Source organism: Cyanistes caeruleus, chromosome 2, assembly GCF_971803275.1.
Source record: "Cyanistes caeruleus chromosome 2, bCyaCae1.hap1.1, whole genome shotgun sequence".
Taxonomy (NCBI): Eukaryota; Metazoa; Chordata; class Aves; order Passeriformes; family Paridae; genus Cyanistes; species Cyanistes caeruleus.
The window spans coordinates 113,976,353-113,993,132 of NC_141702.1; the positions used below are offsets into that span (position 1 = coordinate 113,976,353).

Here is a 16,780-nt window from a genome sequence, read left to right on the forward strand (position 1 = left end):
CTCAAAGCCCAAACTAACCATTACTTAGGACTTTTTATGTGCTACAATATTTTAATGCCACTATAAAATGCCACTATAAAGTGCCCTACGTGGTTGATGAACACATGCCTCATGGCCTGAGTGGTCCTGTCTCTCCTGAGGCTGTTAGATGAGCAGGGGGTGTCTTGTGGCCTCTGCAATTAGCTGAGCCACACACCAAGGGTTCCCCAAGGAGACCTGTGCCCACTAGAGATGTTAACTCTCCCTGCAGGGAGGTATGCTAATGAAATAGCATGAAGGACTGAAGTACACCCTGTCATCATGGGTGCTATCAGGGTTAGGGGCAGAGTTAGATGCCCCAAATCATACCTTTCACAAATTTCAATTGCAAAACCCCAAATAATCCTGATCAGGACAATGTGATCTAGAATCAGAAGAATACAGTACTTCTGATCCTCCCAATTGGACACCAACAATGCTGGGTCCCTCCTAAATATCATCCACATTTAGAGATGCGTCTGTCATCTCTAAAGAAAGGGGTAGACCTGCCTCTCCAGTGTAGATTTCAGAGAGGAGAGTGAGTTCCAGCCCAGAGGATTAATCAAGGCCATGTGCCATGCCACCTAATCAGGTTATCATCTAGCCTGTGGAGTATGATGCCTGTCTTGCAGAGCTGAAACTGGAGAGGGTTGTAGATGCCCGAGGCGAGCTTTGCTTGCACTGTGGGATGAAGGTGCCTTAAGCCTCATCCTGGATGCACTCACATATCTACCTATGTGGATGGCCCTTTGGGTCCTACTTCACCACAGTTACTGGGATCCAGAGGGTTCTGGAGTGGCCAACAAACACCTCACCCAGGCTCAGAGAGGGGTATGGCTTTGCCTTGCATGAATGCCTGTAGCATTTGTAGGGACACTGCAAGAAACCAAGTGAAGAATGAAGCCAGGGAGACGTACAAAGATAAATGAGCCCCTTAATCCTTGGCCTTGTCCATTCTTCTAGTCTTTAAAACACACTGCACAGGAGGCTGATCTGCCTCAAATGCCTCCAGCAGCAACCTGACCATGCTGAGACACCCTGTCTTATAGCATACCTCGTCTCAGGTTTTTTTCCTGTCACAAAGTTATTTATGTTTGGTGCCTGGCAATTAGTTGCCACTGAGTCAAAATATCTACAAACTTAATGCAATCTTCCTCCCTCCCTGCATCTGTGTTTGGCAATGTCCAATAGCTGTCCCCTGGCAATGAGTGCTTGCAGGGCATCTTCTAATGTTTCCAAATCCTCAGAAAGGTGTATTTCCCCCAAAGAGAATAAAAAAAAAAGGGCAAAAATCCTAACATGTAACATGAGCCTGCCTGGGGTCACTCAGCAGCAGCCAGCATAAATGCCTGAACAAGCATTCTGAGCTTCCTGCCGGTGTCTTGTCTTTGGTTTCACAGCTTAAGCTGCCAGTCCTTCACAAACCCTACCCTGTAAGAAGACTCAGGAAAGGGAAGTGTAAAGTAGTAAAGAAAATGACAAAAAAGTTTCTAATCATTTAAATGTCAAAATTTGGGATAGTCCAATTACTTCTCAGCAGAACATTGGAGCTTTTGAGTGTCTCCTGTTGTTATTTAAATGTGCATCAGGCTAGTGGGGGATCTAACCGGGGGCTTTCTAGTTGTGATGATGTTGCCCCAAGGAGCAGCAGTCTCTCAGAGACCACAACAATCTTTGAGGTAAGGGAAAAGAGAAACTTGCAAGAAGAAAGGGGTTGTCATCACTTCCTCAGAAACAGATGAAATTAGACTTTCCCTCCTTTCAAAATGTGATTCTTTCACCCACAGGCGACCAGGATGGAGCCTGAAAGTGGTGAACAGTTCAGAGAGGCCCTGATGAGATGATGGCCACTTCCAAATATTGTTTTCATTGTAATGGTTTGAAAACACTGTGAAGCTGTGGAAGCTTTTTTTTTATCCTCTGACAGATTCAGACTTTTTGAAGAGGATTTTTTTATACAATTGTTTGTTTAAGGATGGTTTTAGTTTCAGCTGACTGGAGACAGTGAGTGTTGGGTTGTGTCAACTGAGTGTGTGAAAGACAGACAGGCTTTTCATATTGGCTTGAGCAAGATGCCAACTACCAGAGGCTCAGGCTCACAATGAGGACCAGAATATTGTGGCAACCCAGCACCACAGAGGCAGCCCAGGATTTGCAGAGTCCTTGGGACATTGTCTCTTCCAAGCAGGTCTCGGGATAGGGGGCTTAAGAGAGGTGTGTGCTATGTAGCAGTGCTGGACCAAAACAGGCATTTGCTGCCTACAACCCCTTCCTAACTCCCCATGGGAGCTTCTGCTTTCCTATGGCACTATTATTCTTTTAGCCATTTTTGGGAAGCCACCAAGCCCAAAAGCATAACCCATCTTTAAGTCTTCTTTTCCTTGGGGTTCAGCAATGCAAGTCAGAGTTTTAGCAGAAGTAGTTTCAATTATGCTGTCTCTCTTGCTTGACATACAAGGCCAGTCATTGCAGGGAAGGTGTAGCAGGTTGTCTCTACCAGCAGAAAAAAATGGCTCATGAATTGGGTAATTTTGCTGAAGCAAAGGAGGCAATGCTTTATCTCATGTCTGTTCTCTCCACCCACAGCAAGGCTAAAACAACAGGAAGCATTTTCATTGCTCACAGCTCCATATCTCTTTTCTCTTTTTGGCAAAATAAAAGTGTTTTGTTTTTGTTTTCTTGCTTGTGGGGTTTTCTTTTCCCTCTTTGGGGTCACACTGCTGGGGCTGCCATGTGCCCTCTACAGCTGGGTCAAAGTCTGTGTCTGCCACTGTCTACCACTGCCTCCTGTTCCCAAGCACACAGGTGTATGCACATCTCCATCCTCCTCCAATTCTGCAGCATCCTGCTGAAATGTTGGCCTGAACTTTGGGCAGTGGCTGTTCTTTCAGAGTCCTCAGCTGTGAGATAGGATTGGTGGCTGGCTAGCTCAAGCTCCCGAGCTGCTGCTCACTGGGCTAAAAAAATTTCGTTTGCCCCACATCCAACTGTATATTAATATAGTCAAGCAGAAAAAAACAAGCCAAAACATGATCCAGGGACCCCTTTGTGTCCAGAAAAGAAACAAGTGTGCAAGTCTGTCAGAATGCTTTCTCTGTATCACAAGTTTTGTCAGCCTTCCAGTGACAAAGGATAAAAGCAAATTGATTTCAGCCTTTATATTCTTTTCTGAAATTAAATTCTACTTTTTTCTCTTTTATAGTTTTTACTAGGCTTGACTGGAAACAGCAACAAAACAGCACTCAGAAGTGCTTTTTGTTAACATGGTTTTTAAAACTTCTGTTTCTGTTTTTAGCTCATGGTAGAAATCAACTTTATCACAGAATCCTCTTTGTTCTCTGACTCCTGCTCTCACGTCACAATATTCTTCTGATGAAAAGTTCCTCAGTAACATCTAGTGTACATTATTACATATTCTATGTAATACATGGGGATTGCATATAAAGCTATCCTGGGAGTTGTCTTTGGGACATGATAGATCCCACATAAGACATTTTATATAGAATTTTGTTCAGTTTTATTAAGTAGATATGCTGCAAAAAAAAATCTACAATGACATATGTGCAATGTATACATACAAGATATAAAACACAGTCTATACTAAAACTTGTCTAATTACTGCATCATTTATCATATCATATAAACATATAATGTGTTGTATTTACAGTAAATCCTATGTGTAGTATAAGATTTATAATAGTTCATTATGATAAGAAGATTTATTATGTTTCATTATGTAATTTATTGCCTCTTGCTGATGACATTTACTAGACAAACAATGTAGTATGATATAATTCCTATATGGTATGACACAAATATAATATATAAAGGAGTAGTACACAATGGAATAGTATAGCATAGGGGTTATATACTACATTATAAAGAGTGTTCTGTTGGGTGCAGTTATATCCCAAGTTACATTTATCTACATTTATATAGTTTATATGTTGTCTATAATATGTGGTCTAAACCACATATTTGTAGTAGATTGCTGGTGTATATCATCTCCATGTTAGATGATGTTGGATGCTGTAGTTTATTTAATACAAAATACTTTGTATGCTAATACTGACATTATGTTACAGCTTTTACCTGTGTTTAGAGATTATATAAACCCAAATTTGAGCTAATGCACACCAGGCACAGAAGGGATTTTTAATTTCATGATGGCCATTTGTGTGCTTCTGGATTTTTGGGTCTCTGCTGCTTGTTTCAATTGTCTTGTGATTTGATCTCTCCTCCTCTGTATCTGCTTCTATTTAAAAACAATTTCCTGACTTGCTGTTGCTGTATAGTTTAAAAATATATTAAAATCTTATAATCTAGGCTTACATGTCCCATCCAGAAGGACGTTTCCACCAAGCAGGTGCTTGGAAACTGGTGTGAAATAAGTAGGACTTGGAAGTACAGGGCAAAGGCCAAAGAGGCTCCCAGGCCTCTGCAACAGCTGGTGGCAGCACTGCTACCCAGACTTGCACTGAAAATTATTTATAAGAGCTTGTTCCATTCCTTTCCTGGGGAAAACCAGGAAAAGCTTGGTGATTTTAAATGTTTATAGGTAATTTTCATAGGTGAGGTGTGTCTAGTGGCCAGTGCCAACCAAGTTTTCCAACATCAACCAAGTGCATGGATTCATGCTCTTCTGCCAAGGAGTAGATGATGCTTAACAGGGTTAAACTGGAGGACAATTTCACCTGTGTGTAATGCAAATAGAGGCACCTCCCCTCAAACCATGAGTCCTGAGCTGCCACCAGATGGAGCAGCCTCCCCAAGTACCTCCTCCACCGTCTGTATTTTCATCAGGAATCTTTTTAGTTGTTTTTTTGTTTTTTTTTTTTTGGAAGGAATTCATTATGATAAATATTTTATCGGTGAATTCTGAAACAATTAATAGTGATTTGACATTTACTTTAAGGAGCTGCTGATAATTCTAGTGGAATGAGAAATTAGGGTATTTAAATGTCTCTGGACACTTTTTTGTTCAGTTAAATAAATAAATAAATAAATTAAATAAATAAATAAAGCCTAACCCCAAGTCTAATTAAAATCCCCAAAGCACAATTCTTACCTTAGAAATAAGCCAAGGTCATAATGACCCCTTCAGAAGCTGCTGTGTGAGGGTGCTAGGGAGAGGAATCAAAGCCAATTTGAAGCATGCACATAACCCTCTGAGGAGATCCACATGGAAATCCTAAAATGTAACCCAATTTCTTTCAGAGAATCTCTCTGAGAAGCTGCTTAGGGAAATCGGTAATAGGGCCCCTGTTTCTGCAGACACAGATTGACACCCAATGTAATCATCTCCACAGAAGACTTTCCCAGGCACAAATCCATCACTTTAACACCTTCCTTTTCAGACTTTGTTTAGAAATCTGTCAAGACTCTCCTAATCCAGATCATGTGGAAGAACATCTCTGTGGAGGACCTGAGCCACTTCTAACACATGCCCTTCTTCATACTCCAACAATGGCATGGAGTTCTTCCTCTTGACATTGTGCTAGTCAAGAAGGGTGGGATGGACAGTACTTTCTCCTAGCTAAGAAGGCAATTTATTTGCTCTCTCTTTAAACACACACACTGTTGCAGCAGAAGTAGGCACAGTGTGGGTAAAGTAGGAGCTTCTACTGCTGTACAGCTCTGGAGATACAGTGAAAACAGCTGAAGGCAGTGGGAAGCAGAGCTATTGCTGGTATTTGTGTCTCTCAGGTTAGTGCAGACCATACACACATTTGGGGCCTGCATACAGCAAAAAAGGCAGACGTTCCCCACTGCCATGCATCTCCTCTTCTATTTGTCAGCCCAAGGGCTGCACACAAGGAAAGGTGAAACTTCAGAGAAGGAAGCCATTTGCTGGGGAGTGTTGAGCCCACATAGCCTGCCCCCTCACTTCAGTTATTGATGATTAAAGCCTTGGCTGAGAAGAGTAAGGCTGGGTTGGTACACACAATTTCACCTACATCAATATCATGGAAGAAGAAAAATCACTGGCAATCTTTGAAGTATCCTCTGCCTATCCATTTTTTAAATAAGTGATGGTAGAAAGGACAGACAACATCTAGCATACATAATTCTCTATTATACCTGTGAGTTGCATATATATGGTGTATTCTTTGACAGGTACAGATGCTGGGATTTAGTGCAACAGGACAGGTTTTGGAACATCTCTTGTGCAGCAATGGGACCAAAATGTCTTTTCCCCTTTGAGCTGCAAAATCTTCTAAAAATCCCCCCTGCCAGGACGTATCTGGTTCTTACAAGAATCTGCCAAATGATAAATTCTAATGAGGATCCAGCTGCATGTGTTGCTGATGGCACATCCAAACCAAAATGTCCTTCATGGAAAGCCAAAATGACCTCTGCACCATGGGCACAAACACACGAGTGGCATTGCCTTGTCTTCAGGACAAGCTTTATTAACGATTTGCTTTAACAAGATAGTTATGAAGGCATTGGTTCTTTAAGTTACAAGGAAAGTAACGAGACTCAGGGTAAGCATGTAAATGACAAAGTAACAAAAAAGGCATATGTTAACCCATATAACTACTAGACCATCTATTAGAAGACATTTTTCAAGCAACATTCTACATTTCTTTGCATTGAAGTAAAAACATATTTTTTTGGTCAAGAAAATTACCTTTTTCAATTTTTACACTTTTTTAAAACTTATATCACAAATGTCAGGGTAAGGCAAATCCTGGATGAATAATATGATAAAAATCCCTATTCCCCAAGAAAATAGATCCACATACTCTGTTAAATTTTGTAATTTTAAAAGCAAAGCCGGCATGCACTGCATATAGAGAAAACTCTTTTTTTTTTTTTTTTTTAAATATAATTTCATTCAAGTCCTAAAGCAGAACAGTGTTAATTCCAAGAGAGGCTTTCTCAGTGCTTTGTAGAGAGTGACAATTAGCTGCAGTGACCCAGTATGACAGACTGTCTAAGTATCACCTTTGGATGTCATCACGGGAGCAGTCACCAGCCTGAGGAATATCGTGCCTAATGGTAGGGGTGAGCACTTCCAGACACAGGAGAAACAACAATCAAGCACAGCCTCTTATGTTGAATGCAAACATCAGCACCCAAAGGCTGCTACTCCCTTTACACCACCTACTGTGAATACATTTTGTTTAAATCAAAATTCTTGACATAAATAGCAGTATGGTGATTCTCCATTTAACACTTGTTCTTCCACAACCTCAGCTCCTTACCTTTCTCCATCTCCAGAAGAACATCAGAGGCTGACTGCATCGACTGTTACTAACACAGCTGAGAACTCATGCTGCCGAAGTATACTCACTTTATGAGTGGTGAAAAATGCCAACAACTCAAATCAAAATCCACCCAAAGGAAGACAGATATAAACAAGGCTGCAAACAGTACAGTAAGGACTTAATCTACTCATAGGTTTCCTTGCTTTACGCTTTCTGGACTTCACGCTTTGCCAACACATCACTGGGCAAATGGTTGTTTCAGCTGTCTATGAAGGTTAAATAAAAAGCAAAATGAAATTACTTTCAGGGGCTAGAGAGTGTCTAATATGATGCATTTTGCAGCTTATTTTTTTTCTTCTGACTGCCAGTCAGTCTTCACAAGACATTTAAGGAATCTTTATCTCCTTCTGAATGACCACACCTCAGCATCCAGCCTCCCGTGGGGCCGTCCCTTTGGCTCCTTTGCTAAAACCAAAGTTGGTGAAAACAGAGAGTCATCTGATTCATGGCTAATGTTAATGCTGCCCATGGGGAAGCACAAACAGACCTACATTTAGGGGACTGGATAGGCTGTTGCAGTTATCACAGTTATGCCATCCTCCTGATGTATTTATTCACTCCTGACCTACCTATTATGACAGCCTGTTTCAATCAGAGTAACGCAGTATGGAAAATACACAGAAACATAAGGGAGCATGCAGAAAAGTCCACATCCCAAAAGACATCTTCTGTCAAGCATGACCCCAAAGCTGGGAAAGGAAAGCATCAGAGGCACCTCAAAGGGAACAAGGAGTCCCTTCAAGAGTATTTGGAGAGAAGAAAATCCAGAGGAACTGTAGTTACCAAATATAGGTAATCTTAGCAGAATTCTCAAACCAATTAACAGATGAACATTAGCTCATTTACTCCTACAATTGATCCAATTTGGAGTTGTCCATCCACTCCAGGTGATGAAGTAGGTCCTTGAGAGCCTCTCCGGCGCTAGTCGCAGCCGGGTGAATGTACCACTGGAGGCAGCACACAGAAATAAATACCTTGTGATCCCACCTCAAGAGAACATGCTGGAGTCCCACAGAGAAGGGAGGTGTGGGGGGATGCCTTTCTAGGGGCTGTACTCTCGGTATATAATCTGGTGCTTTTTACTGTTTTACTTTCTAATCCTTGTTTCTCCTTGGCACCCTTCTGAATTAACAACAATCACTGACTGTCCTAGCCCCTATTAGGTACACTTGGGTCACCCTTGACTTGCTGTTGTTACTTCAGCACAGGATTTATCATTGAAACTGCTCTAGCTGGGATGAACCCAGATCACAGGAGGATAGAGATATGTCTTACCTTTTTATTTTACTTTTTATTTTTTTTCTGGACAGATATTAAATACCTATTCTGTGATTAAGGAATATTTTGGGTGAAAAAAAAAATAGAACAGAGCCAATTATTTTCTTACAAATATCAAATTAGAATCAATTACTTTGCTAAAGTCGCCAGATTATTCTTAGCAGCACTTTAAAATACAGTTTGTAGCACATCCCACTAGGGACACCGGTCTCGTGCTCTTCCACCCAGTGTATTTTCTGTCAGTTTCGGTTACAGTACAGTTGGGAAATGTACATGAAAACCTTTTGTTCCTTTTCTACGAATTTCAGTGCAGCATTTGCTGGCAGAACAATTGACATATGGAGAGACATTCTTATCCAAATAACTGTTAATTGCTTTTAAAGAAAAAAAATAAAAATTCATGCATATGCAGTGGAAAATGTAATGAGGGCTCACAAAAGCTACTGTGTGAAGCTGTTAAAGCCGGGAGCTGTATTTAAAGATGCCACAAATGCACAGCCTCTCCAGCATTGAGGAAATGTCTGTTGCCTGCCTGTACCCAAAGGTCATACTTACAGCACTGGTTTTGAGATGTGCAGAACTAACTGGAAAAAGCAGGGTGGATTTGGGGTGCGGGCTGTTTGAGGCCACATGTGTCATTCACATGTAAGGACATGGCACAGCATAGGCTGATCATGGGGAAGAAGATAAAGATGCTAGAAAAGGGGTGGGCCTGGAAACAGGTGTGATGGTATGATGCAGGAGGAAAAAAGACCCAGTGTAAGAGAGGGACTCACATTTCAGAATAAACTGTTGTAAATGCAGGGTTAATTGAAAGACACTGTTAGACCTGAGATGTTATGATTCTTTCCAACAGGCTTACAGAACGAAATGGAATGAAGAAGAAAGAGAAATAAAAAGCAGACTCATTCCCCCAAAAGCTCCCCCCCTCCCAACCCGCTGATCATCTCCATGTGCTCTTTTCAGCCAAGAATGATGCTGTAGGATGTCAGCGCCTGCCCGTAGGGTTTCCTTGGGTCTCTCCTCTCCTGCATCCTTCCTTCGCCACAGCAGTAGAGAGAAAAGCGGAAAGAAAAAAGTAAATTTTTCAAATGTCTGCAGAGAATCCAGGTCTCATGTTTCCAGCAACAGATACTTATGGTTTATTTTTCTTGTCCAATATGTGTGTGTGACACAGCTTATATATAACAACTAATACTAGGTGAACAAATTACCTCTGCTTATCCAGGGTGCCTTGGTTTTCCAGAGCACCATCAAGCAACAGATGATACCAGATAATCCCAGCTCTGGCAGGTGCTTTGGTGACAAACAACACATTACAGTACTAAAAATAGGAAGCAAATGGACCTCCATGGCTTGAAAACAACCCTTGTGAGATTCTCTGAGATTTAACAGGATGATCAATCCTGCCTGGGGATCACTCCTAGTAATTAAAACAGCAGCAATGGCGTTTGGAAGACTTTGACAGAGAGCTGCAATGAATTTGATGCCTGCTTCTAATCCTGTGCATTCCATTGAATTGCTGAGCAAGACATGGTGTGCCCAGGATCTGGCCCCTTTGTATCAGAAAGTTGGCTGCAAAGCCACATCTTGCAGTGGAACTGGAGAGATTTATTAATTGATTGCTAATCCGTGAGCAAAAATTACTCCAGCCCTAAACATTCACAGATAATAATTTTTGTGGGAAAATGCAGCATGAGAAACAGACTTCTTAAGGGCCACATGAAAACTGCAATATTCGAACACCTTTTTTAAAACAGATTAATGTCATTAATATATTGATGTATTTTTAAGTTAAGGATTTTATTATTTCCTCCTTTTTGTTCAAGCAAGAAGCTAAAGGAGGGAGAGGAAGAGTTATGGATGCTGTATTTTAATTAATATTTTGAGGGTGCATCCTATTTTTACTTCAGTACTCTTTAAATGGAACACCTTTAGGGAGACTTCTCACTCCAGCAGTACAGTAACACATCACTTGCACGCAGGTAAGGACCAAGAGTTATGTTCAATAATAAACAAATAATAAAATCTCTGTGTTACAGCTGCTGCCATTGTACAACTCACCCTTGTGCTACATGAAACCCCATTACAAGGGTAAATATGGCATGTTGCTGTTGATAATATTGGAATTTCTCAAAAACCCAACACCAAGGGAAGAAGTGTGCACTGAAATCACTTCTGAGAGAGAAATGGCTACTGCATCTTTTTGTTAGGGAGGAGCCTTGGACTTCTGTCTTCCCACTACATTATTCATTTTAGTCTAGAAGAAATGCTGTTTATAACTATGAAAAACACTGTCTCAACAGCCACTGCTGCTCCAGCCACAGCACTATCATTTAGTGTGGAAAGCCAAAAATAAGCTCCAAAAGGCAGCTGTCTGAATTTGCCTTGTTTTTCAGTAGTATTGCTGAATACTACTGAATACTACTGAATCAGGTACTGGAGAGCCAAGGGCAACAAACCCCTTACAATGTGAAACTTTTGTTCCCAGAATACAGCTCATACAGAACTGAGCTTCATTCCAACCAGTATAAGTTGCCTGTCATTTTCCAAAGCAATGCCAAAAATTGTTTGCTCATTTATTCTTCTGTTGGTTATCAGTGCTGTTTTGCCTTCTGATGATGTCAGACCATGCACTACCCAAACCCATTACAGCTGCAGATTGCTGCTATAATATCTGCTTGACAAATTAAACCTTTCTTTTTATGATGTAATACAGGCCATCTGAGACAGTTATGTCTTTGTATTCTGTCTTCCCATTTTTTTTATTTTTTTTAGGTAAATTTTAATTCAGGTGCTTTCAAAGCAAGTTTTCATACAGAAACTGTATAGAAAATAGGGGAGAAGAAATAGTTGTGAAGGTCTTACCTGTTACTTAAGCTTTCCGCTCTGTTTCCATTGGATCGTTTATACTTTCAACTTGACTATTCATTTCAGCTGAAAAAGAAATGACATGGTCATTAAACTCTATTAATTATACTCATTAAGTTTATCATGTGGAGTAACAACTGCTTTTAAACCAAAAGGGACATTTATTGCATTAAGAAATCTCTTAAGTCATCAAATAGGTCTCTTAGGGGACCCATCCTAACCTGGAGCTCCCTGGACACTATGAAAACAGTCCTGCAAGGAAGGAAGGAAGGAAGGAAGAAAGGCTTTAACATCACTAGAAATGCAAGAGTCTGGCTCTAGATTTCCTCTTTGGTCCACATCCATCCAGTCTGGAAGCAGCAGCCCAAGGAGTCCAGCTCAAGGTGCAAAGGACCTTCATCTCTTTCTGTAGGCCACAGGCAGAGATACAGGTGATACAAAGAGTGATCTAGAGTTTCACTGGACCAAGTGGTCTTGACCCTCAGATTCAAACACTGGCTTCTGACAAAGTTCCTGGTAAGACTCAGGGTTGAGCCACAGGATGAACACAGATCCATTTCCATAGACAAACAGAATCATTTAGGTTGGAAAAGACCCTTAAGATCACTGGGTCCAACCAAAAACCTAACACTACCAAGTCCAAACTAACCATGGTCCTAAATTGCAGCAGTCAAGCTGTGACACTTTTGATCCTGTCTCTGTTCGACAGATGCTGCTTCCAGAAGTTCTTGAACTGTAAATTGCTGGAACCTAGGGAAGGATTCAGAGGCAATGCCACTATAGTCCTACAATAATAGTTTGTTAGTGTAAGATCCATTTAAAAGCCAACCTTATTTTCATTTAAAATTACAGAAAAAAAAATAAAATAGAAGGCTTAAACTAATTTCACCATGACATTTGTGAAAACTACCATCTAAACTATGGCAGGTGTGATTGGTTGTAGCGAGGCTAAGCATAAATACCTGCAGTTTTTAGACTAGTATCTAGTATTTGTTTTACACTGAAATTGAATTAAGCCATTTATATTAAAACCATTTTTCATTTTTTTCTTTCTTTGCCCCAGCTTTGTGTTGTGTTATCACTTGGAGGTTATGAGGCATTTAACATGGGTGACAGGGAAAAACCTCAAACATGACTAGGAGATTTGGAAACTAAGATAAGATGGGAGAGAGGAAGGGAAAAAAAACCAAATCAGAAACGATGCTACTTCCAGCCAGGCAGTATGAAGTCTTTTCTGAATCAATATCATGTCAATGTACCTGTTATGGTTTTGATGAATTATTTGTAAATTATTTATCTTCCATATGCAGAGAAGATACTGTAATGGCTTCCTGGATGTAAGCGATGAATAATACAAAAAATATCCTCTCCTGATTACAGAGCTCTGATGCACATCACATTTAGCAGGCTTGCCTTCTTTAACTATATTTGCATAGCAAAGACAGGATGCTTAATAAAAAGATCACTGAAGGAAGGCTGCTGCACACTGCCAACAGCATCCTCTCCCAGCCTCATTACACTGGACAGCTTCACTGGCAGTATTTGTTGGAAATACCATCAGCCTTCACTCATGCTCTACAGAAACCTTCTGCAAAATAAATCCAGACTTGAAACCTGTGGTTAGGCTCTGTCAGCATCCCAGATGAACCTTCTCCTGTGAGCTTTGCATGAGCTCTGCTAGGGACAGGGAGGGCTTCTGCAGACCACTGAGTGCACCCCAACATATGCTGCCATGAGGACAGCCACACAATTCTCTCTGTTTGGCTGGAAAACAGCCCAGCAGTGAAGCACACAGCACCAGAACACGTGGAAGAACTGCCACCAGCTATGGTGGGGATGTGACTCACAGTCCTGGGTTCCTCCCAGCATCAGGTGGTGTCAGAAAGGCAGCATTAGCCCTGGGTGTTCTACATCCAATCACATGGCAACCTGAAACAGGGCTTCTCCCTGATAAGCAAGGTTTTTAGAGGTTTTAAACTGCTAACTCACTTTAGCATTTTGCTGCACCTCCCCATAATATGCTGTATCAGCCAACAGCTCAGAGAAGCACCTGGAGTGCAAAGAGGTGCCTGTCTCCTAAATTCAGTTTTACCTGCACCTCCCTCTGCACCTTTACAGATGGTTTTTATGCCATTAATGGATATCTCTGTGTGATGTGGACATTCTCTGTTTCATCTTTGACCCATTGGGAGCCAAAATTATCAGCTCAAATGATGATCAGGCAGTGATTTCTGCCCCAAAAGCATGAAAGTTCCTTGCAAGAGGAGAAATAACCCAGGAAATAATTGCCATCCATCACAGCCCTGTGGTTGTTGCTGACCTGAGGGATGTGCTTTGGCAGTGCAACATTATTCCTCATCCCTGCAAGAGAGTTATGTGCTCAAAGGTTAGCTAGCCAGGAGTGACAGCCCAGCACCTAAGTGGAGAAGACAGGTAAATGGGAGACTCTAGAGCCAAGCTAAAGTCATCTCTGAGAGAGAGAGTGCATTTCTTTAGCCTAGGATATTATGCCATAGACCTGGACAGCAGATGACAACAAATTTCTAGTGTTTTGATTTAAATCAGGATTCAGCTTTCCACAGGCTTGAAACAAAAAATGATGATCAAGCAATCCCATTGTGAAAAGTTTGATCTGACTAATACCAGTTGGAAAAACTGCCCTAGTAGTCTCTACAGCTTTGGTAGAAGAGAGAAAGAAGGAAAGAAAAGAGAGAAAGAAAGAGAGAGAGAAAGAAAGAGAGAAAGAAAGAAAGAAAGAAAGAAAGAGAGAAAGAGAGAAAGAGAGAAAGAAAGAGAGAAAGAGAGAAAGAAAGAGAGAAAGAGAGAGAGAGAGAGAGAGAGAGAGAGAGAGAGAAAGAGAGAAAGAGAGAAAGAGAGAAAGAGAGAAAGAGAGAAAGAGAGAGAGAGAGAGAGAGAGAGAAAGAGAGAAAGAGAGAAAGAGAGAAAGAGAGAAAGAGAGAAAGAGAGAAAGAGAGAAAGAGAGAAAGAGAGAGAGAAAGAGAGAAAGAGAGAGAGAGAGAGAGAAAGAGAGAAAGAGAGAGAGAGAGAGAGAGAGAGAAAGAAAGAAAGAAAGAAAGAAAGAAAGAAAGAAAGAAAGAAAGAAAGAAAGAAAGAAAGAAAGAAAGAAAGAAAGAAAGAAAGAAAGAAAGAAAGAAAGAAAGAAAGAAAGAAAGAAAGAAAGAAAGAAAGAAAGAAAGAAAGAAAGAAAGAAAGAAAGAAAGAAAGAAAGAAAGAAAGAAAGAAAGAAAGAAAGAAAGAAGAAAAATTAAATAAAGGCTGCTGTCAGAGAAATACCCTCTAAGAACACAATCACCAAAGGTGGGGTTTGCCATCATTAAAAAAAAATTAATCAGCAAATCTGTCCTGGGTACAAGAAATTTAATATAAAAGGGTCTGCTCTCATGGCTGAAGGAAACTGGCAGAACAAATATGTGTCTGTATCATGGCCCTAATCCAGGCTACAGATGCACCTACTGACAGTGTTCCTGATGGAGAATCAAGCCCAGGTCTCAAATAATAGTAATTTCTCCAATATATCACTCTCATGGACCTGCCCACTGGATGAACCAATATTGAAATCCACCTAAGCTGTCTAAACTCTCTGCATCACTAATGCACTTTTCACCATGCTATCGTACATGAAATTAAACCACAAGAGCTGGGCTGCCAAGGGGATGCAGTGATATATGCTTGTGCTTTCAGCTGTGAAACAATGAGATCTCCTGGGGCGGAAAGAAGGGGACCAGAGAAAAAAATTGGCAATTTACATAAAAATTACTGTTAAAGGGAACGAGTTTGATCCTTCCTCTCTTTTTTTAACACGCAGTATATGTCCACAAGGAAAAACATCCTGTAATATAATCCTAATACCAATTTAAGCTGTCTAGAAACAAAGACTTCCCTGACAAGTGAAGTACTGTTTAGTAGCCTAAGCAAACACCCTTTTCCTGTCCTTTCATATAACTTAGAAAGTTCAAAGGAAAGGAAGGTAAGAGATGAGTCATATGTAGAAGACCTTACAATATAAGCAAGATTTGAAACAGAGAAACCTATCACTCATTTCAGAAACCACTGTCCTGTCCTATGGCACATGTTGAAACAGCTATGCAGTCACTTTCCAGCCAGAAATCCCTTAAGATATTCCTTTAGTAAGTTTGGATTTGTTTTCACTAAGTAGCCCTAACTATCCCATGGGTTCACAATTCAAATGTTTTAATGTGCTATGACTTTTGGGTTTGTTCAAAGCATGAGCTGAGAAGGCTGCTTTTGGCTTTATTCTGCACTTCTACTTGTAACAGCATAATCTCTAGTATTTTTTAAAAAAGAAAATTCATTATGCACACTTGCTTTTCCTGTGCTTGCAAACTTCTTTACAGGCCAGTATCTAATCAGTCATCGATTCAAATGCTGCAGTACAATCTGACATCAGAGAAAGGGAATCAGCATCAGATTCTTCATGTAACTAATAGCAAAAAAGAATATATAATTGGTTTGTCTTTGAGATGTAAAAAAGTGTGACTTCAATTTATTTTATGTCAATGTTGAGGAGGTTAAAGAAAGAGATTAAAAATAGCCTTCACTACAGAGAGGAGTCTATGGGTATAAAATGGGACACCCAATCCCAAGCCCACTGCTGTTTGGGGCAGTAAAAAAGCCCCTCTGTGTAGAACCAACAAAACCCTGTAGCTCTGTTATGCTACAAGACATGACCAAAAGGGTCTGCCTCACCAAAGCCTAATCACCAGGATGTTCATTCCCACCATTATTTCTTTACACACAGGATGAGTTCAGAAGGTCAATTATTTTTTGTTTACAAGGACATTTACTCACTGCAGATTTTGAGTAGTATCCTAGTACTCAGCCCTTGCTGGAATTTCCCACACAGATGGATCATTGGCTCACTGAGGTCAGTGTTGGAGGAATATAATTTCCAAGTCAGGAATTTTGGGTTGATTATATCCACAAACCTGACTGGAACTGCTGTTATGTCAACTAAATTGTGGTTATTTTATTAACAGTAAAAGTCCTAGTGAGAGAACTGTTACCAGACTGAACTACACATGGATACTGAAGGTGGAGGAAAGGGAATCATAGCTGACCTAGAATAACATACAAGTTCAGAGTGGTTATACTGCCAAACACTTCCCCCTCGATGGAGCTGGGCACCAGCACAGAAATATTCAGAAATAATCTTCTGACTGCAGTTAGAGCCCCCACCTCTTGGCCAATTCTATATGAAGATCAACATTACAAAGGGTCTAAAATATTACTTAAAAGGCAGGCAGTGTGGAACACACCGACTGAACACATTAACCCAATCAACCCAAAAAGCAGGGCTA

General features: G+C 40.6%; 1 protein-coding gene across 9 annotated transcripts in view; it reads right to left on the bottom strand.

The window, feature by feature from the left end:
* Nucleotides 1–6,410: 6,410 nt before the first annotated feature.
* The window catches only part of MACROD2 (mono-ADP ribosylhydrolase 2), an 846,953-nt gene continuing 836,583 nt past the window's right edge, over nucleotides 6,411–16,780 (bottom strand). For 5 of the 9 annotated variants that reach the window (XM_086879293.1, XM_086879291.1, XM_086879288.1 and 2 more), the window contains 2 exons: nucleotides 11,439–11,507; nucleotides 6,411–9,609 (listed from right to left, as the gene is read on the bottom strand). In XM_086879293.1, coding sequence (XP_086735419.1) covers nucleotides 11,446–11,507 — 62 coding nt within the window. In that variant the 3' untranslated portion in view covers nucleotides 6,411–9,609; nucleotides 11,439–11,445. The remainder of the gene's footprint in view (nucleotides 9,610–11,438; nucleotides 11,508–16,780) is intronic. The other 4 variants (XM_086879294.1, XM_086879292.1, XM_086879289.1 and 1 more) reach the window with 1 other exon arrangement.